Source organism: Geotrypetes seraphini, chromosome 3 (genome assembly GCF_902459505.1).
Source record: "Geotrypetes seraphini chromosome 3, aGeoSer1.1, whole genome shotgun sequence".
Lineage (NCBI taxonomy): Eukaryota > Metazoa > Chordata > Amphibia > Gymnophiona > Dermophiidae > Geotrypetes > Geotrypetes seraphini.
The window spans coordinates 292,188,124-292,207,431 of NC_047086.1; the positions used below are offsets into that span (position 1 = coordinate 292,188,124).

Sequence of the window (19,308 nt, forward strand, 5' to 3'; positions counted from 1 at the left end):
TTGGAATGCTCTCCTGGAGGAGGTTGTGACGGAGACCACCATTCCAGGATTCAAGGGCAAGTTGGATGCATACCTTCTTGCAAAATACATTGAGGGATACGGGTAAACAAGGTCTTCAGCAGGGAACACCTGGATTGGCCTCCACATGTGCGGGTCGCCGGACTAGATGGACCTAGGGTCTTATCCGGTGAAGGCATTTCTTATGTTCTTATTTAATACAGAGTTTTGTGTTTCAGCCTGACCTCTTTCCCAAGAGAATCTATTAATTGCTGGATAGTAGTGGGTAGAACTTTAATAGTTCACAGCACTACAGTCAACATTTAGGATTCGAAGTCAACTTTTCAAAATCCCTCTCAACCACTATACTTCATAGGGACCCTGCCCGACACAGTTTGACTCAGGACATTCCTACCTCAGCAAAGTCAGAAACATTTGTTCTACTTTTCAATCAAGTCTATCATCTGCAATCTAGCTCAGTCCAGTGATGATCTTATTAGGTCACATGACGTCTACAGTGCATGTTACCCCTTTCACGTTAATCTGAGAACAGCTCAGTGGTCCCTGACGTCTCAAAGGTCTCAAACTCTTGATCCATTCTCTCAGTAGAGTGCAGTCACATCATCGCTTCCTCAATATCTTCAGTTGTGGATAAATTTGTCAAATCTTTCCAAAGGGTTGCTCTTTCAAATGCCTCCACATCAGAATGTTTGGACCACAGTCTCGTCCATATATGCTTGGGGAGTTCTCCTGGACAGTCTCAGAACACAGGTCACTGGTCTGCTCAAGAACAGAAGTTCCACATAACCCACTTGGAACTCAGTGATTCTGAATGCTCTGAAGACTTTTCAACATTATATCCAATCCTGTCCCCCTTGTTCACATTGACAATCAAGTTGCAATGTGTTACATAGACAATCAAGGAGGGATGGGCTCTCTATCAAAAAGCTGAGAAGATTTGAAATTGGGCAATTGCTCAAAATATTTTCCTCAAAACTGCCTATATTCAAGGAGCACAAAATACAATAGCAGATAGCTTCAGCTCCACGAGTGGACACTCCACTCCAAGGTCTTACATCAGATATTTTCTCATTGGGGAACTCCTCAGATAGATCTATGTATGTCAACCCAGAATCACAAACTTCCTTTATTGTCTGGAAGCAGATGCTTTTCTTTTGAATAGGATAGGCAAGTTCCTCTATCCATTTCCTCCAATTCCTCTCATACTTAAAACGCTGATCCTGCTCACTCAATCAGCCACCATGATCCACGTAACTCCTCGAAGGCCCAAACAACCATTGTTCTCCTTTCTACTTCAGCTCACGGTCCAATAACCCTGCAGATCTTTCCGTCTCTTCTCACTCAGATTGCTACCTTTCAGCTTGGCCTCAACAGATGCTGATCTCTCTGATCTGTTAGAAATTTTAGCTGCATCCAGAAAACTTTCCATGCGGCAATGCTACCAACAGAAGTGGACATGGTTTTCAGCATGGTGTGATCTTCAGCATCTTGATATCTTCAGTGTAGGAATATCTTCTTCACTTATTCAACTCAGGTTTTTACACCAGTTCAGTCAGATTCCACCTGAGTAGTATCAGTGCTTTCCAAATTTAGGTCAACAATAAATCTCTGGCCACGCATTCTCTTGTTTCCAGGTTTATAGCAGACCTTTTCAATATCAAACCTAAAGCTGGTCGCCGTACCTAAAGCTGGTCGCCGTACCTAAAGAAAGATATGGCGATACTCGAGAGGGTCCAGAGAAGAGCAACAAAAATGATAAAGGGCATGGAAAACCTCTCGTATGCTGAGAGGCTGGAGAAGTTGGGGCTCTTTTCCCTGGAAAAGCGGAGACTTAGAGGGGATATGATAGAAACTTATAAGATCATGAAGGGTATAGTGAAGGTAGAGAGAGACAGATTCTTCAGACTGGCGGGGGCAACAAAAACTAGAGGACACTCAAAAAAATTGAAGGGAGATAGGTTCAGAACAAATGCTAGGAAGTTCTTCTTCACCCAGAGGGTGGTGGACACCTGGAATGCGCTTCCAGAGGGGGTAGTTGAGCAGAGTACAGTTTTGGGTTTCAAAAAGGGATTGGACGAGTTCCTAAAGGGTAAGGGAATCCAGGGGTACAATTAGAGGGTTACTATACAAGACAAAATGCTCTTGAGTAATAAATCACTACAGGTCATTGACCTGGGGGGCCGCCGCGGGAGCGGACTGCTGGGCATGATGGACCTATGGTCTGACTCGACAGAGGCAATGCTTATGTGCTTATAAACCACCTCTTAAGCCGCCATCGGTGGTTTGAGATCTTACTGTTGTGCTCACTAGCTTGATGTAGCTTCCATTTGAACCATCTTAAATATCTCACTTCGACAGTGGTATGTTTTTAATTTCCATCACTTCTGAAACATCGCGTGAGTGAGCTTCAGATGTTGGTGGGGGACCCACCCTTTACGGTATTCCACCATGTTAAGGTAGTCCTACACACCCATCCTAAATTCTTACCAAAAGTGGTCATAGATTTTCACTTCAATCAATAGATTGTGCTTCTAGTTTTCTTTCCAAAACGTCATTCTCATCCTGGTGCAACAGCTCTTTAGACCTTAGTCTGCAAATGAGCTTTGACTTATTACTTGCAAAGAACTCAGTCTCACAAAACATCTCCTCAACTGTTCATCTTCTTTGATCCTAACACATTGAGCCACTCTGTATCCAAAAGAACTATTTCTACATAGCTGGTAGCCTGCATTTCATTTTGCTATGCTCGGGCTGGGCTGCAACATGGGTGTCATATAACAGCAAACGAGGTCCAAGCTATGGTAGCTTCAGTTGAATTATTGCGTTCCACTCCCATTGATGAAATCTGCAAAGCAACTACTTGGTCCTCTGTTCACCTCTCATTACTCTCTGGAGTCCTATTCCAGAAGGGATGGTCACTTCGGCTAAGCAGTGTTACAAAATGTATTCTCTTAATGGCCAATTCTTCATCCCATTGCAATAAGCTAGGGAGTCCCATATGTGAGAATATGCTGCCTGCTTGTCCTTTGATATAAAGCACAGTTACATACCATAACAGGTGTTATCTGGAGACAGCAGGCAAATATTCTCGCATCCCACCCTCCTCCCCTGGTTGGCTTCTTAGCTTGCTTACAGAACTGAGGTACCTCGAGCCTCTTTGGGCGGGAAGGGAGTCACGCATATGCAGTGCGAATAGTTCACTTTCAGACTGTCCGTACCAGGGTCCGTGGATGATGTTACCCATATGTGAGAATAACTGCCTGCTGTCCCCAGATAACACACGTTATGGTAAATAACTATCCTTTCCTGTACAATCCCATTTTATTACATTACATTACATTAATGATTTCTATTCTGCTTGTACCTTGCGGTTCAAAGCGGATTACATAAGAAGAAGCTGGACATTTCCAGGAGGGTACATGACATTTAGGGTAAGACATAGTAACAGAATGAGTATATTCTTAGTAACATTAGATGAAAGCAGTTATATTACATTACATATCAAATCTTTTCCAGGCGTTGGTAGGTAATAGGTAATATGATTCGGTAGGATGAATCGTGTTTGATTTTTAATTTTATTGTTTTTTTTTTGTTTTTTTTGTTTTTGTTTTTTTTTTGGTCGGTTGAGGGTATGGTGCCAGGGAGTGGGTAAACCTGGTCGGTGTATGTGGAAGAGGAGAGTGAGATTAGGTGTTTTGAATATGCTTTTTGAAAAGTAGCGTTTTGATTTCTTTACGGAATGCTTTGAAGTCAGATGTTGAGGTTAACAATCTGGTTATGGAGGGTTCGAGTTTTGCTGCATGTGTTGCTATGAGGTTATCATAAAGCTTTTTGCGATGAGTGCCGTTGAGTGGTGGGTATGAGAATGGTGTCAGTGATCTTCTTATTCTGGGTGGAAGGTTACGGTTTAGACGATCGATTAGATAGGCAGGTGCTGTACCGTTGAGTACTTTGAAGATTAGACAGTATAGTTTGAATTGGATTCTGGCTCTAATCGGTAGCCAATGTGAGTCTAGGTAGGTGTTAGTTATGTGGTCATATTTTCCGAGGGAATAGATTAGTCTGAGAGCTGTGTTCTGAATGGTCTGTAGTTTTTTGATCATTTTTGTAGGACATGGTAGATATAGGATATTGCAGTAGTCCACAAGTCCTAGTACCAGGGATTGAACAATGATCCTGTAGTGTTCTTTGTCGAAGAATTTTCTTATTTTTCTTAAGTTGCGCATTGTGAAGAATGCTTTTTGGGTAGTTTTGTTGATTTGCGTCTGCATAGTGCAGCATCTATCTATCAGCACTCCCAGGATTTTGAGGGAGGTCTGGATTGGGTATTTGATAGTTTTAATTTCCAGGTCTGTTATGGATGGGATTTTGTCCGTTTCAAGCATTAAGAATTTGGTTTTGTCCGAGTTTAGTTTTAATTTGTGGTTTGTCATCCATTTTTCTACTTCGTCCAGTGTTGTTTCCAAGTGTCCAGTTGCGGAGTTGTCTTGGGTTTCGAAGGGGAGGAGGATAGTTATGTTGTCTGCATAACTGAAGGATGTTACATTTAGGTTATCTAGGGTGGTACCAAGGGAAGAGATGTAGAGGTTGAATAGAATGGGTGAAAGTGGAGATCCCTGAGGGACTCCACATGGATTAGACCATTTGTTGGATTTCGTATCGTTTATCTTAACTCTGTAAGTTCTTGTTTTAAGGTATCCTTGGAACCAGTTGTACACCACCCCTGAGATCCCTATTGCATCAAGTATCTGGAGTAGTATGGTATGATCAACTAGATCAAAGGCTGCGGAGAGATCTAGTTGGATAATTAGGATCCTGTGACCTTTACTGAGGTGTTGTCGGGCTATGTCCAGTAGTGTTGCTAGTAGTGTTTCCGTGCTGTGGTAAGATCTAAATCCTGATTGGGATGAGTGAAGTATATTGTGGTCAGCTAAGTAGTTAGAGAGGTATTGAGCCACAAGTCCTTCAATCAGCTTGACATAGAGTGGGATCGAAGCGATCGGTCTATAGTTGGTAGGTGTGTCTACAGGACCTTTTTGGTCTTTCAGTATGGGTGTGATTATGATCTCTCCTAGATCTTGTGGGAATTGGCCTTCTATGAGAGTGCTTTGTATCCACTGCATGAGGCTGGTTTTGAATTTAGGGGAGGCATTTGTGAGTAGATACGATGGGCAGTAGTTCAAGTCGCATGAGGTGTGGCTGTATTTTTTATATAGTCGGTTCAGTTCAGGCCATTGTAGAGTTGGGAAGGTGGCCCATGTTCTGTCTGCTGTTATGGCTTCTTCTGTTGTGGGGGTAGTTATTAAATCGTTGAGTATGGTGGTTGAATTGTTGAAGGTAGTTCTGATTTTGATGATCTTGAGTTTGAAATGGTCAGCTAGTTGGGAAGCTGTTGGAGTTTTGTTGCCTTGAGTGGCAAGGTATGGGTTTGTGTCTGTAAGTTTTTTTACTAAGTTGAAGAGTGTTTTTGTATCGGGGTTGTTTGTGCCAATTAGTTTAGTGTAGTATGTTTTGCGCTTTTCCTTAAGTTTGTTGTTATATAGTTTGATTTGGGTTCTCCAAGCAGATTTGGTTTGGTCATTTCTCTTTTTTCTCCAAGATCTTTCGAGTTGTCTGCAATGCCTTTTTAGTAGGTGGAGTTCTGAGTCGAACCACTTGTCTGATGGTCTGCAGGTTCTGTGTTTGGTTTTTTCTGGGGCTAGCTCATTCAAGGTTGTTTCACTTAGGGTCGCCAGTGTTTTGTGAAGTCTGAAGGGTCTAAGGGGTCAAGTGCAGGGTCCACTTTGTCCCAGAATGTGGCTGGTTCAATTTTCTGTCTAGATTTGAAGGTTGTTTTTTGGGGCATAGATTTTATGTTGTTTTGAAGCCAGTTGATAGTGAAGGTGTATTTGTGGTGGTCTGACCAAAGAGAGGGATGCCATGTACCATTGGTGATGTGAATATTTGGGGAGTGTAGGTTATGAGGTGTGAATGCTGCAATGTCAAGTTGGTGGCCTTTATTGTGCGTGGGTTCCTGATTGAGGACCTGGAAGGATAGGGCGTCGAGGTATGAGAGTATTTCGTTTGCTTGTTTGGATGTGTGGTCTTCGAGGTGGAGATTAATGTCTCCTAGGAGCAAGTTGTATGAGGAGGATAGAGAGTTCTGGAATATGAATTCTTCAAGATCATGTTTTGAGGTGTTCCATTTTCCTGGAGTGATGTAGCATAGTAGACAGTTCAAAGTGCCTGTGAGTGTGTTGTCGGATAGTTGGCATGCAAGGAGATCTAAGTGAGTGGTCGATTGTTTGTGTAGCACTTTTATGTTGAGATTGTTTTTTACTAGAATCGCTAGGCCACCCCCTCGTTTGTTTTCTCGACATACCATTTCTACTTTGTAACCTATGGGGCAGAATTCGGTTATGCATGGGTCCGTGTTGGATGTTAGCCAGGTTTCGGCTAGGAAGAGACAGTTTAGTTGATCTTTGATTATCCAGTCTTTGATTAGATTTGCTTTTGGGTTTATTGATCTTATGTTCATGTAGGCACAGGTTAGCGAGGTGTATTTTGTGTTGGAGTTAAGGTTGCGATTGAGGTAGAGGATGTTATTTGCTGGTGCTTGTTGTTTTTGCGTGGTGGTCTTATGTTTTGGTGGAGGTCGTTTTCCCCAGATCGTGGGAATGTGGTCTAGGCTGGTCAGTGGGCAGGATGTTAGGGTTCTGGTGGTGTGGATTTTTCTGGGTGGATGTGGTTGTCTGAAGGTTGATGTCAGAATTGGGATGGGTGATAGGTGATATCCTGTGGTTTGCCAGTTTGAAGTGAGTAGTGAGAGTATAAGGAGTGCAAGTGTGATTTTGTATGCGTGGTTTTCCATTTTGTTTGTGTGGTGGAAGATTCTTTGGACCTAGTAACTCTTTGGTTAGAGTTGAGGCAATGGTATTATGGTTTATGATAGGGATTTCTGAAGAGGAGGGAGTTTCTGATCGCTCTCCTCTCTGGTGAAGGTAATCGCCTATGTGTTTAGACTCTAACTTGTGGTGGCGTATAATGAGTCTGGTCCCTCGCAGATTGGGGAGAGGGGCGGCGTGGCTGGACTCTAACAACTAATGACAGCGCTGCGGGGGTGGAATTGGGTCCCTCACTGGTCGGGGGGAGGGGCGGAGCAGGGCTCCCACGCTTCCTCTCCTCTGCTGGGCTCTGGAAAAAAACGAAAGTCCGCTGCTGCGGGGAAATCGGGTCTTTTGCTGGTCGGGGGGAGGGGCGGAGCAGGGCTCCCACGCTTCCTCTCCTCTGCTGGGCTTTGAAAGGAACAAAAGTCCGCTGCTGCAGGGGAAATTGGGTCTTTTGCTGGTCGGGGGAGGGGGGGAGGGGCGGAGCAGGGCTCCCACGCTTCCTCTCCTCTGCTGGGCTCTGGAAGAAACAAGTCCGCTGCTGCAGGGGGTGAAATCGGGTCCCTCGCTGGTCGGGGGGAGGGGCGGAGCAGGGCTCCCACGCTTCCTCTCCTCTGCTGGGCTCTGGAAAGAAACGAAAGTCCGCTGCTGCGGGGAAATCGGGTCTTTTGCTGGTCGGGGGGAGGGGCGGAGCAGGGCTCCCACGCTTCCTCTCCTCTGCTGGGCTTTGAAAGGAACAAAAGTCCGCTGCTGCAGGGGAAATCGGGTCTTTTGCTGGTCGGGGGAGGGGCGGAGCAGGGCTCCCACGCTTCCTCTCCTCTGCTGGGCTCTGGAAGAAACAAGTCCGCTGCTGCAGGGGGTGAAATCGGGTCCCTCGCTGGTCGGGGGGAGGGGCGGAGCAGGGCTCCCACGCTTCCTCTTCTCTGCTGGGCTCTGGAAAGAAACGAAAGTCCGCTGCTGCGGGGAAATCGGGTCTTTTGCTGGTCGGGGGGAGGGGCGGAGCAGGGCTTTATTCTGAGACCAATGTGTTATTTCCCTCTACCCACCAGGACTTTGTAGGAAGTCTTAGAATTTCAGAGACTTAAACCCCTCCACTTCATACCACATCAGCGTGCAAGTATCCCAGCTCCTCAGTCTTCCTTCCTTCAAGCCAGGCTCTAGGAGACTATCTTTTCTGCTTGTGTTTTCTTTCGTGTAGTTTGTGCTTTGCATTCATGTTGTTTTCACCCTCATGCTGTGGAGATCCCTGAGGGGACATCCTTGTCTGCGGGAGATCGCAGACCTTTTGAAAAGGTCTGCTTCTAGAGGGTTCCTTACTTCTCAGTAAGTCCCCTAGACGGCCTGCACATCAAACCGGGGCTCAGGGATTGTTCCCTTGGGAGCTTGCTCACCCCAGGTTGATCCTGACACTGTGGTGCTTTGTGACTTGGATTTTCTCATCTCCGGTGACGATTATATGGCCGATGCCTTTTGCGACATCTTGAAAGTTTTCGCAAAGCTTGCTGCCTATTCCATTTTGGCTCATAGGATGCTTTGGATCCTGTAGGGGTCTGGCAATTCCTCTTCTAAGGCGACCTTGAACAGGTTGCTATTTAAAGAACAGCTATTGTTGGTCAGGGTCTGGATAGACCTTATGGCCAGTGTACAGGATCACAAGCCTAAGTTGCTGCCTGTGAATAGATCCTGTCCTTGCAGGGGTTCGAGGTCTTCTAATTTTCGTCCCTTCAGACGCTGTCATCCATGCTTGGGTCCATCCACAGGATAACGGAGCTCTTCATTTGCTAGACTGTGCTTTGGTAGGTCCAATGCCAGGATTCCACAGGAAATGGGCTGGCAGCTCCAGCAAAGAAACCGTTCTTATGCCAGGCCGGTGTCTTCCTCCCCCTCCTCTTGGGATAGAGGGATGGTTGATCATTCCAAAGAAAAGATCCAATGATTGGAGACTGAATCTGAACCTCAAGGTGTGGACAGTGTGGCATTGAAAGTGCCTAACTTCCGCATGGAGACAGTGTGCTCAGAGATAATATCGGTTTCAAAAGGGGAGTTTCTAACCTCCCTAGATCTGACTGAGGTGTATCTCTACATTCATATGTTCCTGGACCATTGGAAGTATCTGTGGTTTCATGTCTTGGAGCAACATTTCCAGTTTGTGGTGATGCCCTTTGGATTGGTGACGGCACCCAGGACCTTCACCAAAGTGATGGTGGTGGTGACGTCGGCCCATCTTCACACCCTGGGTGTTCTGGTTCACCCATATCTGGACTACTGGTTGATTAGAGTGCCTTCGCTGTCCAAGGGGCATTAGGCCATTCAACAGGTGGTACAGTTGTTGCAGCACCTGGGCTGGGTGATCAACTACAGGAAGAGTCACCTTGAACCAACGTAGGATCTGGAATACCTAGGAGTTCAGGTTCACATGGGACAGAACAAAGTGTTCCTGCCTATCTCCTATCAGGGGAACATAAGAATTGTCGCTGCTGGGTCAGACCAGTGGTCCATTGTGCCCAGCAGTCTGCTCCCATGGCGGCCCCCAGGTCAAAGACCAGTGCCCTAACTGAGACCAGCCCTACCTGCGTACGCTCCGGTTCAGCAGGAACTTGTCTAACTTTGTCTTGAATCCCTGGAGGGTATTTTCCCCTATAACAGCCTCCAAAAAGCGTTCCAGTTTTCTACCACTCTCTGGGTGAAGAAGAACTTCCTTACATTTGTACGGAATCTATTCCCTTTTAACTTTAAAGAATGTCCTCTCGTTCTCCCTACCTGTCTTTATCTACTAAGTCTATTCCCTTCAGTATCTTAAATGTTTCTATCATGTTCCCTCTCCGTCTCCTCTTTTCAAGGGAGAAGAGACCCAGTTTCTCTAATCTCTCGCTGTATGGCAACTCCTCTAGCCCCTTTATCATTTTAGTCGCACTTCTCTGGACCCTTTCAAGTAGTACCGTGTCCTTCATGTACGGCAATAATCGATGTGGTCCCTTGGGCCAGAGTCCATTTACATCTGCTGCAGGATGGTCTGCTCTTGCGCTGGAATCCCCAGCAGGACTGTTACATGCATCCCTGCCCTGGATGACTGTGGCACCGAACAGTCTTGCTTGGTGATTGCAACCTCTCTCACTTTTCAGGGGCCTTTCCTTTCCGGATCTCGGATTGGGTGATTCTGTCTATAGATATGAGTTTAAAAGGCTGGGAGCAGTGTGTATGACCGTCCCTGTTCAGGACCAGTGGGCACCCTCAGAGCGCAAGTGGTCGATCAATTGCCTGGAGCTTTGGGCGATTCGGCTGGCTCTTCCTCACTTTGAGAGTCATCTCAGACATCGAGTCATACATGTTTTCTCAGATAATGCCACGGAGGCTCACCTTCTTTTCTGGTGGGCAGAGAGACACCTTGTGGTTCTGTCAGCAGTCCACGTTGCAGGAGTAGACAACATTCAAGCAGAGTTTCTCAGTCATGCTGGACCCTGGAGAATGGTCCCTGTCTAAAGAGCATTCGAGTGCATAGTAGATCAGTGGGGGGTGTCCCATGTTTGATCTCAGGGCAACTGCGGCCAACTAGAAAGCCGATCAATTCTTCAGTCGAGAGGCTGGCAGCGAAGGCCTGGATGCTCTAGTTCAGTCCTGGCTACAGAAAGGTCTTCTCTATGTCTTTCCTCTGTGGCCGATGATAAAGGGCATCTGTTGTGACAGATTGCGGCCCATGAAAGTCCAGTGATTCTAGTTGCACCCGATTGGCCAATACGGCCGTGGTATGTCAACTTGGTTCAGCTTCAGCAGGATCGGCTACCTGGTCATTCTCATCTTCTCACAAAGGGTCTGAATGTGCTGCAAAATCCAGACTGCTTTGGCCTTAACTAGCCGGGGCTATTCTTTGACTGTGATTGCGAAGGCTTGAAGGTATTTCCAGGTTTGGTGCACCCTGAGATAGGTGGACCGTCTCTCCCTTCAATTCCTTGGGACTTGGAGTTTCTGCAGGATGGCCTGAAGAAGGACCTAATGGTAGCTTCGCTCTATGTACAGATTGCCAGTCTTTCATGTATTGGTCCTCCTTCTCTTAGGGGCTCATTGACAGCTCATCCAGATGTAGCTCGATTTCTGCATGGCACTCTGCAACTTCGGCCTCCGTTGTGCCTTCCCTATCCGACTTGGAATCTTAATCTGGTTCTTTGCACTCTGGCTTATCTGTCGTATGAGCCACTGGAGCCGACATATCTGACGGATCTCACAATCAAGACAGTCTTCCTGGTGATTACTACTTCAGCACGCAGGGTCTTGGATCTCCAGGCTCTTTCCTGCAGGGATCCCTTTTTGCATATTACGGATTCTACTGTGATTCTCACACTGTTCTTTCTTTTCTTTTGAAAGTGGTTTCTGCTTTCCATGTGAATTAAGTTTGGCTTCCTGCTTTTGCTTCCTCTGGATCGAAGGAGTAGGACTGGGTGTTACGGTCCTCGGACATGTGCAGACTTTTATTGTGATATTTGGAGGTCACTAACGAGTTTCACCTCTCTGACCACCTGTTTGTTCTGGCAGGTCCTACCCACAAAGGTAGGCCGAATTCTAAGGTTACCATTTCCAGGTAGATTCGCATGGCCATTTCTATGGCTTATGTGGCGGCTGGAAAGAAGCCCCCCTCACAGAGAGTGTCATCCCCTTGGACAGAGTCATCAGCTGTTTCTGTGGATGAGATTTGAAGGTCGGCTACCAGGATTGATGTGGCAGCCAAGCAGGATGCTGCTTTTGATGTCTCTGGTTTGGCAGCGGGCTCATCATTACCACCCTGAATTTTGGGGGCTGTTCTGTTACATCCCACTGGTTCCGGAATAAAGTGTGATTGTACAAGAATGAAAGATTAGGTTCTTACTTTTGCTAATCTTATTTCTTGTAAATCCATACTTTATTCCGGGAACGCACCCTATTCTTTACTGATTCACTGATGGTCTGCCTTTACAAGTACTGGTAAACTGGATTTCTGACCAGCCTTTTATAAGAGTGTCATCTGAATATGTTTAGCACTTAGGTTGGGGGGGGGGGGGGCTGGTTCAGATTCCCCCTTCTGACAGTGCAGGATGTGTCTCGCTATAGCATTGTTTTGTCATCCAGATTTATACTGTTTAATGGCCTGTTCTCTCGTTTTTCATTGTTGCTGATTTGCATTTGTTGTTATAGGCAGAATTGATTTACTTACTGGGGAGTTCTCCCCATTCCCATCTCTCTTGTTGTCCTCTACAGATGTTCCTGGCTGCTTTTATACTGACTGAGAAGCTGGAATACTTATACAGTGGTGAAGTATGTGGGGAGGGGTTTAAGTCTCTGAAATTCTGAGGCTTCCTACAAAGTCCTGGCGATTAGAGGGAAATAACTCATTGGTCCCGGAATAAAGTGTGGATTTACAAGAAAGAAGATTAGCAAAGGTAAGAACCTAATCTTTTTTTACAGATAGCAAACAACAAGGATGCATTGAGGAAGACATGGAATCCCAAGTTCACGTTAAGAAGCCATTTTGATGGAATACGAGGTTTAACATTTCATCCTGTTGAGCCGGTGCTAATAACAGCATCAGAAGATCATACATTAAAAATGTGGAATTTACAAAAAACTGCTCCAGCAAAAAAGTAAGCACATTAATATATTTTTCACTTGTAATAAGTCCTTGTGATTTGATTTTGATTTGATTTTGATACTTAATATACCTAAAAACTGAAGTGTTTAAATTGTATTTTTATATCTTAGCAATCTACCAGACATGAGACTGATAGTGAAAGATAGCTAAGCACCAGATTTTAAGTTCCTAAATTAGGCACTGATTATGTTTGGATGCCTACCTTGTGTTTAAAAGTCTGAAAAAGAGACCAGTTGTTTATTTGCTTAAGTTCAAATATGGTTCCTACTACTAGAATTTTTCACTGAGCATCTGGCTTGGTTATTTTGACTGGGCTGCTCCTCTAACCCTTCCCATTTTAAGTATCTATATTTAGAAGCCTTATGATTCTAAAGAGTAGATGATATATCTAAATTTGTCATATTGATATTAGTGGGTAAAGTAAATGCCAGTGTTGATTGGAGAGCCCAGTCAAAGTAACCAACCTAGATGTTCAGTGAAAAATTCTAGTACACGATGCAATTTAATCCACCCTATGCCTACTAAGTCTGTATTTTTAAATCTGTATTTTATGTTTCCACTGTAAATGCTGTAATCTAAACCCCCTTGTCTATACTGTAAAGTCTGTATTTCTCACTGAAGTTTGTCCTACCCATACTATGAATGTACTCCTGTAACCTGTTCTGGGCTCCTTTGGGAGGACGGGCTAAATAAATGAAATGAAAATGAAATAATGGGGGAATGATGGTGCCGGAATATGAAATAACAGTGAATGATTGCAGTGGTCTCAGCTGAAGAATTTAGTCGGTGGCACAATATCTTGCATAAAGACATCCATAAAGTCATAAGGCCTTCATCTGATGGACAGTGCGAAAACCAGATTGATCATGTAGCAATTGAACGAAGGTGGGTCAGATCACTGGATGATGTCAAATCCTATAGAGGAGCTGACTTACACAGTGACCAATACATACAGGTTGCAAAAATTCAGATCAAGCTTGAATGCAGATATCAAAGGACATCACAACATTGGTAAGCAAAAGAACATACAGAATGCAAGTTCCAAATGCTTATGTCAAACTGATTCAAACCCAAGGCCATAGCAAGCTATGTGCGATCAATGTGGTTGCACAGGGTTCAAGGGAGTTGGGAGCTCCAGAATTGTATTCTGTCCATTGCCTTCCCTGCTTAGCTGCAATGCAGTGCATGGGATAGGAGCTCTAGATGGCATATTACATGGTGCGTGTTTCTGGCTTGGGACAGTCCTGTTCAAACTTTTAGCCAACAAATATTCAGGCAGTGAAGCAGATGTTAAAAATATATGAAAATTGTTCAAAGAAGAACTACTGTATAATGATATCTGTTGGTATACACTAGGTCAGGCAAGAAAGAAAAAAACAAGAGAGGGTAAGTGAAGTAACTTGAAAACATCTGGAAGACGTAGGAAAGCAGTGGGCAAAACTTAAATGAGCTATTGTACAGGCAACAAACCATTATGTAAGGAAAGTAAGTTAAAGTAAGAGGAAAAGAAGGCTCGGTACTCGGGCCGCTACTATTTAATATATTCATAAATGATCTAGAAACTGGGACGACGTGTGAGATAATAAAATTTGCCGACGACACCAAACTATTTAGTGGAGCTTGGACTAAAGAGGACTGCGAAGAATTGCAAAGGGACCTGAACAAACTAGGGGAATGGGCGACGAGATGGCAGATGAAGTTCAACGTTGAGAAATGTAAAGTGCTGCATGTGGTAAGCAGAAACCCGAGGTACCACTATACGATGGGAGGGATGCTATTGAATGAGAGTACCCAAGAAAGTGACTTGGGGGAAATGGTGGACATGACAATGAAACCGATGGCACAGTGCGCAGCAGCCACTAAGAAATCAAATAGAATGCTAGGTATAATCAAGAAGGGTATTACAACCAGGACGAAAGAAGTTATCCTGCCGTTGTTTCGGTCGATGGTGCGCCCGCATCTGGAATACTGCGTCCAATATTGGTCGCCGTACCTTAAGAAGTATATGGCGTTACTCGAGAGGGTTCAGAGGAGAGCGACGCGTCTGATAAAAGGTATGGAAAACCTTCCATATGCTGAGAGATTGGAGAAACTGGGTCTCTTTTCCCTGGAGAAGAGAATACTTAGAGGGGATATGATAGAGACTTACAAGATCATGAAGGGCATAGAGAGAGTAGAGAGGGACAGATTCTTCAAACTTTCAAAAAATAAAAGAACAAGAGGACATTCAGAAAAGTTGAAAGGGGACAGATTCAAAACGAATGCTAGGAAGTTCTTCTTTACCCAACGTGTGGTGGACACCTGGAATGCGCTTCCAGAGAGCATAATAGGGCAGAGTACGGTACTGGGGTTCAAGAAAGGATTGGACAATTTCCTGCTGGAAAAGGGGATAGAAAGGTATAAATAGAGGATTACTGCACAGGTCCTGGACCTGTTGGGCCACCGCGTGAGCGGACTGCTGGGCATGATGGACCTCAGGTCTGACCCAGCAGAGGCATTTCTTATGTTCTTATGCTTTGAGTCTCAAAAGTAGTAGCTAAGAAGGTAAGGAAAAAGAGGTTAGCGTTTAGTTTACAGACTACAAAAGATCGCAGAAAGAGGAAGGTAGGAAAAATTATCTGGAAAAGTGAAGAGAGGCTGGTCAAGTAGTCAAAGCAAAGATGCAAAAGGAAGAAAAATATAGCCAACATGGTAAAAGGGGAGGACAAGACATATTTTAGATATATTAGCGAAAGGAGGAAATGCTAAAGTGGCACTGTGAGACTCAAAGGTGAAGGGAAGAAATATGTAGAAGCTGCTAAAGATAAGGCTGAATAACATTTAAAAAAAATATTTGTTTTGTGTTTACAGCTGAAGTGCCAGGAGTGGGACAGCAGAAGACAAAAGTAAATAGGGTTGGAGTTATAGTAGACCCTGATCAATTTTCAGAGGATCATGTTTGTGAAAAGCTAGCTAAACTAAAGGTAAAAAAGGCAATGGGGCTGGATGATGTACATCCAAGGGTACTGAAGGAACTTAGGAAAGTTCTGGCAGCTCTGGTGGCTGACCTTTTCAATGCTTCTCTAGAATCAGGAGTGGTGTTGGAGGACTGGAGAAGGGTGGGTGTGGACCCTCTCCACAGAAGAGGAAGTAAGGAAGAAATAGGGAACTACAGGATGGTAATTCTGACTTCTGTAGTAAGTAAATTAATGGAAACACTATTAAGACAAATTTATTTTTAAATTTATATACCTTATAATACCTACACGGTATGTGATAGTATGTGGTGATCTTAAAGTGGCCAAACAGGTCAAAAAGCTGATGGTGAAAGCTAGAATGATGCATGGGTGCATAGGGAAGAGGCATGGCAAGTAGGAAAAAGGGAGGTATTAATACTTCTGTATAAGACTGTGGTGAGACTCATTTAGAATATTATGTAAAATTCTGGACCACACCTCAAAAAAGATATAACAGGATGGAGTCAGTCTAGGAAGGCTGCTAAAATGGTCAGTGGTCTGTAATAAGGTGTATAGGGCAGAAAAATCTCAATATATATACTTTGGAGAAAAGGCAGCAGAGGGAGAGAGATTTTGTTCTTGAGAGATTAAATACCTAAGTGTCATAAATACACATGAGGCAAGTTTCTTTCAATTGAAAGGAAACTCCAGAGTGAGAGGTTGAGGTGATAGGCTCAGAATCCTTTTTTTACAGAAAGGGTGGTAGATGCAAGGGATAGTCTCCTGGTAGAGGTGGTGGAGACACTGTGGAATCTCTTCAGGAGAGGAAGAGATAGTGGATGTTGGTGATGGGCAGACTGGATGGCCCATTTGACTTTTATTTGCTCTCATGTTTTTGTAAGAATGTGAAAAGAAATTCAATCATTAATTCATAACATAACTTCATACTTATAAACTGCATAACCGTAAGTTCAATGCAGTAAACAAAAGATTAAAAATAACGTAACCCAAGGATGATTTAAATTAGTTTGCTAAATATTTTGAAAAAAGATGATTTTTTAATTGAGTTCTAAAGTGCTTATAAGAGCAAGCACTATGCAATAGTGGCCTGAATTCCCTGTCATAGAAATCAGCCTGAAATGCTAGTGTATGTTCCAAGGATTTCTTGCTCTTACAACCTTGAGCAGATGGAAAATTAAACAATGCATGTGATTCTCGCCTATGTTTAATGGAATGCTATGAGAAATCTATCAGTCATATAGTTTGGAGCAATACCATATGCAACTTTGTAACAAAGACAACCCAACTTAAACAAAACACGCGCCTCCACTGGAAGCCAATGTAACTCGGCTAGAAAGGAGTCACATGATCATACTTCTTTAGACTATAAATTAATTTGACCCCCGTATTATAGCAGTATATTCAACAAGATAAAGATGTTCTATTAAAAAAAATGTTATGAGCTAAAAGATAAGCTGGAGAAAATATCAAATACCAGAAGCAACAGAACAAAAAGCAAACTTGGAAATAGCGTTTCTCATAATCAGTTAAGAGGAGCAGAAGGAAGAAAAGTGGTAGCTGTTAAAAACAAAAGCGGCAGTCGTCATAGATTTAGTTCAGAATTGGGATGAACATTTTAAGGAAACACTAAATGGTTCAAAGCCTGAAACCAGCATTAGGCTAGTCATTTGCTGAAACATCATTTGAGTTGTAAATAGTCATCAAGCCATTCATAGTGAAGAGGACTAAGGAATACAGAATCACCAGTATTAAACATCTATGCATAATACTTGAAAAAATGTTCAAATCAAATAGAATGGTTACTATGATTGTGTAATACAGCAAGCAAAATGAGAAAATTATCAGATGACTGGAGGACAGTATAATTTTGAAGTTGCCAATGAGAGATTTATTGAATTGAACTAAAAAAAAAAGTTTACAATTAACTCATTCTTAGTTGCCTTAAGGCACCAGGGAGGCACCAAGAATGCCCAGCTGTGTCTGGAGACCCGCTTACTATTCAGGTGGGTGGAGTTTCATCTTTAGGCACTTTCAGCAGCATATGTAGCGGGAGTAGACAATATCCAGGCCGATTTCCTCAGCAGACAGTCATTGGATCCGGGACACATTCTGCAGTAGCCTTCCAATGCATTGTTTGGTGCTGGAGTCGTCCAGTGTTTGATCTGATGGCGACAGTAAGAAACAGGAAGATGACCAATTCTTTAGTTGAATATCTGAGTTCGGAAGCACAGGTCTGGCCACTCTGGTCCAGCTGTTGCCAAAGAGTGAGCTCTTGAACGTGTTTCTTCCGTGGCCAATGAAAGGCCAGATATGCCACAGGATTGAAGACCATCGGGAAACAGTCATTCTTGTGGCTCCAGACTGTCCCTGCAGACCGTGGTATGTAGATCTAGTGTGTCTTCAAAAGGGTGCAAGTCTCAGACCGAGTATAGCCGGACCTTCTTTCTCAGGGTCCAGTGGTCATAGAAGATTGCTTTGCCCTTACAGCATGGCTCTTGAGCAAGGGATACTCAGAAGTGGTTATTGCTACTCAGAGCCAAAAAGCCTATGATAATCTCTGCTTATGCTAAGGCATAGGAAGCTTTTCAGCACTGGTGCATTAAAGGGAAGGCGGAGCCTTTCTCTGCTCCGATCTCTGTGGTGCTAGCCTTCCTCCAGGCTATACTTGACAAGTCCCTCAGAATCCAAGTGGCGCCATTGCAGGGCTAAAGTGTGTAAGGCTTCATTGGCATCTCATCTGGATGTAGTCAGATCTCTAAAGGAGGCACTGCAGCTCAGGCCCCTGGTTAAACACCCGTTTCCTAAATGGAACCCTAATGTGGTTTTGCAAGGCCACAGTCGGGCTTCTTACAAGTCACTGAAGGACGAGTCCTTTAAGGATCTGATGCTCAAGATGGTTTTTCTTGTGGTTATTACCTCAACAAGAAGAGTCTCTGAGCTACAGGCTCTTTCTTGCTAAGAGCCTTTCCTCAAGTTCACAGAGCTTGGAGGTTTTTGGGCACTGTTCCTTCCTTTTTGCCAAAGGTTGTTTCAGCTTTTCATGTCAATCAAGAAGTCAGATTGCTGGCATTGTAGTCCACTGGTTTTAAGAAGGACTGGATTTTGAAAAGGTTGTATGTGAGAAGAGTACTTCTACGATATCTTGAGGTCACTGAGATTAGGCTATTTGACCATCTTTTTGTACTCACTAGTCTGGTTAGACGTGATAACACCAACTTCTAAGATAATGATATCCAGATGGATCTGTAGAACCATTTTGTCAGCATATATTGCCTGTGGAAAACAGTCACCAGTCTCCGTGAAGGCGCATTCGTTTAGAAAGCATGGCTTTGTTGTGGACAGAAGCTCGGGCTGTCTCTCCCAAGTAGATTTGTAGGGCAATGACTTGGTTCTCTCTACATACATTTTCCAAGTTTTACAGAGTGGACATAGCGACAAGGGAGGATTCTATCTTTTGGGTTCTCAGTGTTAAAAGCCAGCGCAGTGGTCCCACCCTAGATTTCTGGGACTGCTTTTGTATGTCCCATCCATCCAGAATGACACACCTATTGCACTAGAAAAGAGATTAGATTCTTACCTTGTTAATAGATAGGTATGTCATTCTGGATCCCTGCCCTGTCAGTTGACTCAGGCGCCTACCTGCTCTCTCAATCAGAAAGTTCAAGTCCAAACTGAAATTTGGATGTCAGTCAAACCTTAAGGGTATAAAAAATAATCTATTGTTGTATCGCATTGAGGTAATTGAGCTCCATAAGTGTTTGTTTGGCATGATTGTTTTTTATGTTTTGCCTGTTCAATGGCAATGTTTAACTTTGTTATATTTTCAGAGAAGAACAGAGTTGTTCTTCAG

At 43.9% G+C, this 19,308-nt stretch overlaps 1 protein-coding gene across 8 annotated transcripts in view; it reads left to right on the top strand.

Annotated features, from left to right (window-relative positions):
* STRN (striatin) overlaps positions 1-19,308 on the top strand; it is a 384,728-nt gene that overhangs the window by 225,292 nt on the left and 140,128 nt on the right. For all 8 annotated transcript variants that reach the window (XM_033939118.1, XM_033939120.1, XM_033939119.1 and 5 more), the window contains one exon: positions 12,318-12,493. In XM_033939118.1, the coding sequence (XP_033795009.1) occupies positions 12,318-12,493 (176 nt within the window). The remainder of the gene's footprint in view (positions 1-12,317; positions 12,494-19,308) is intronic.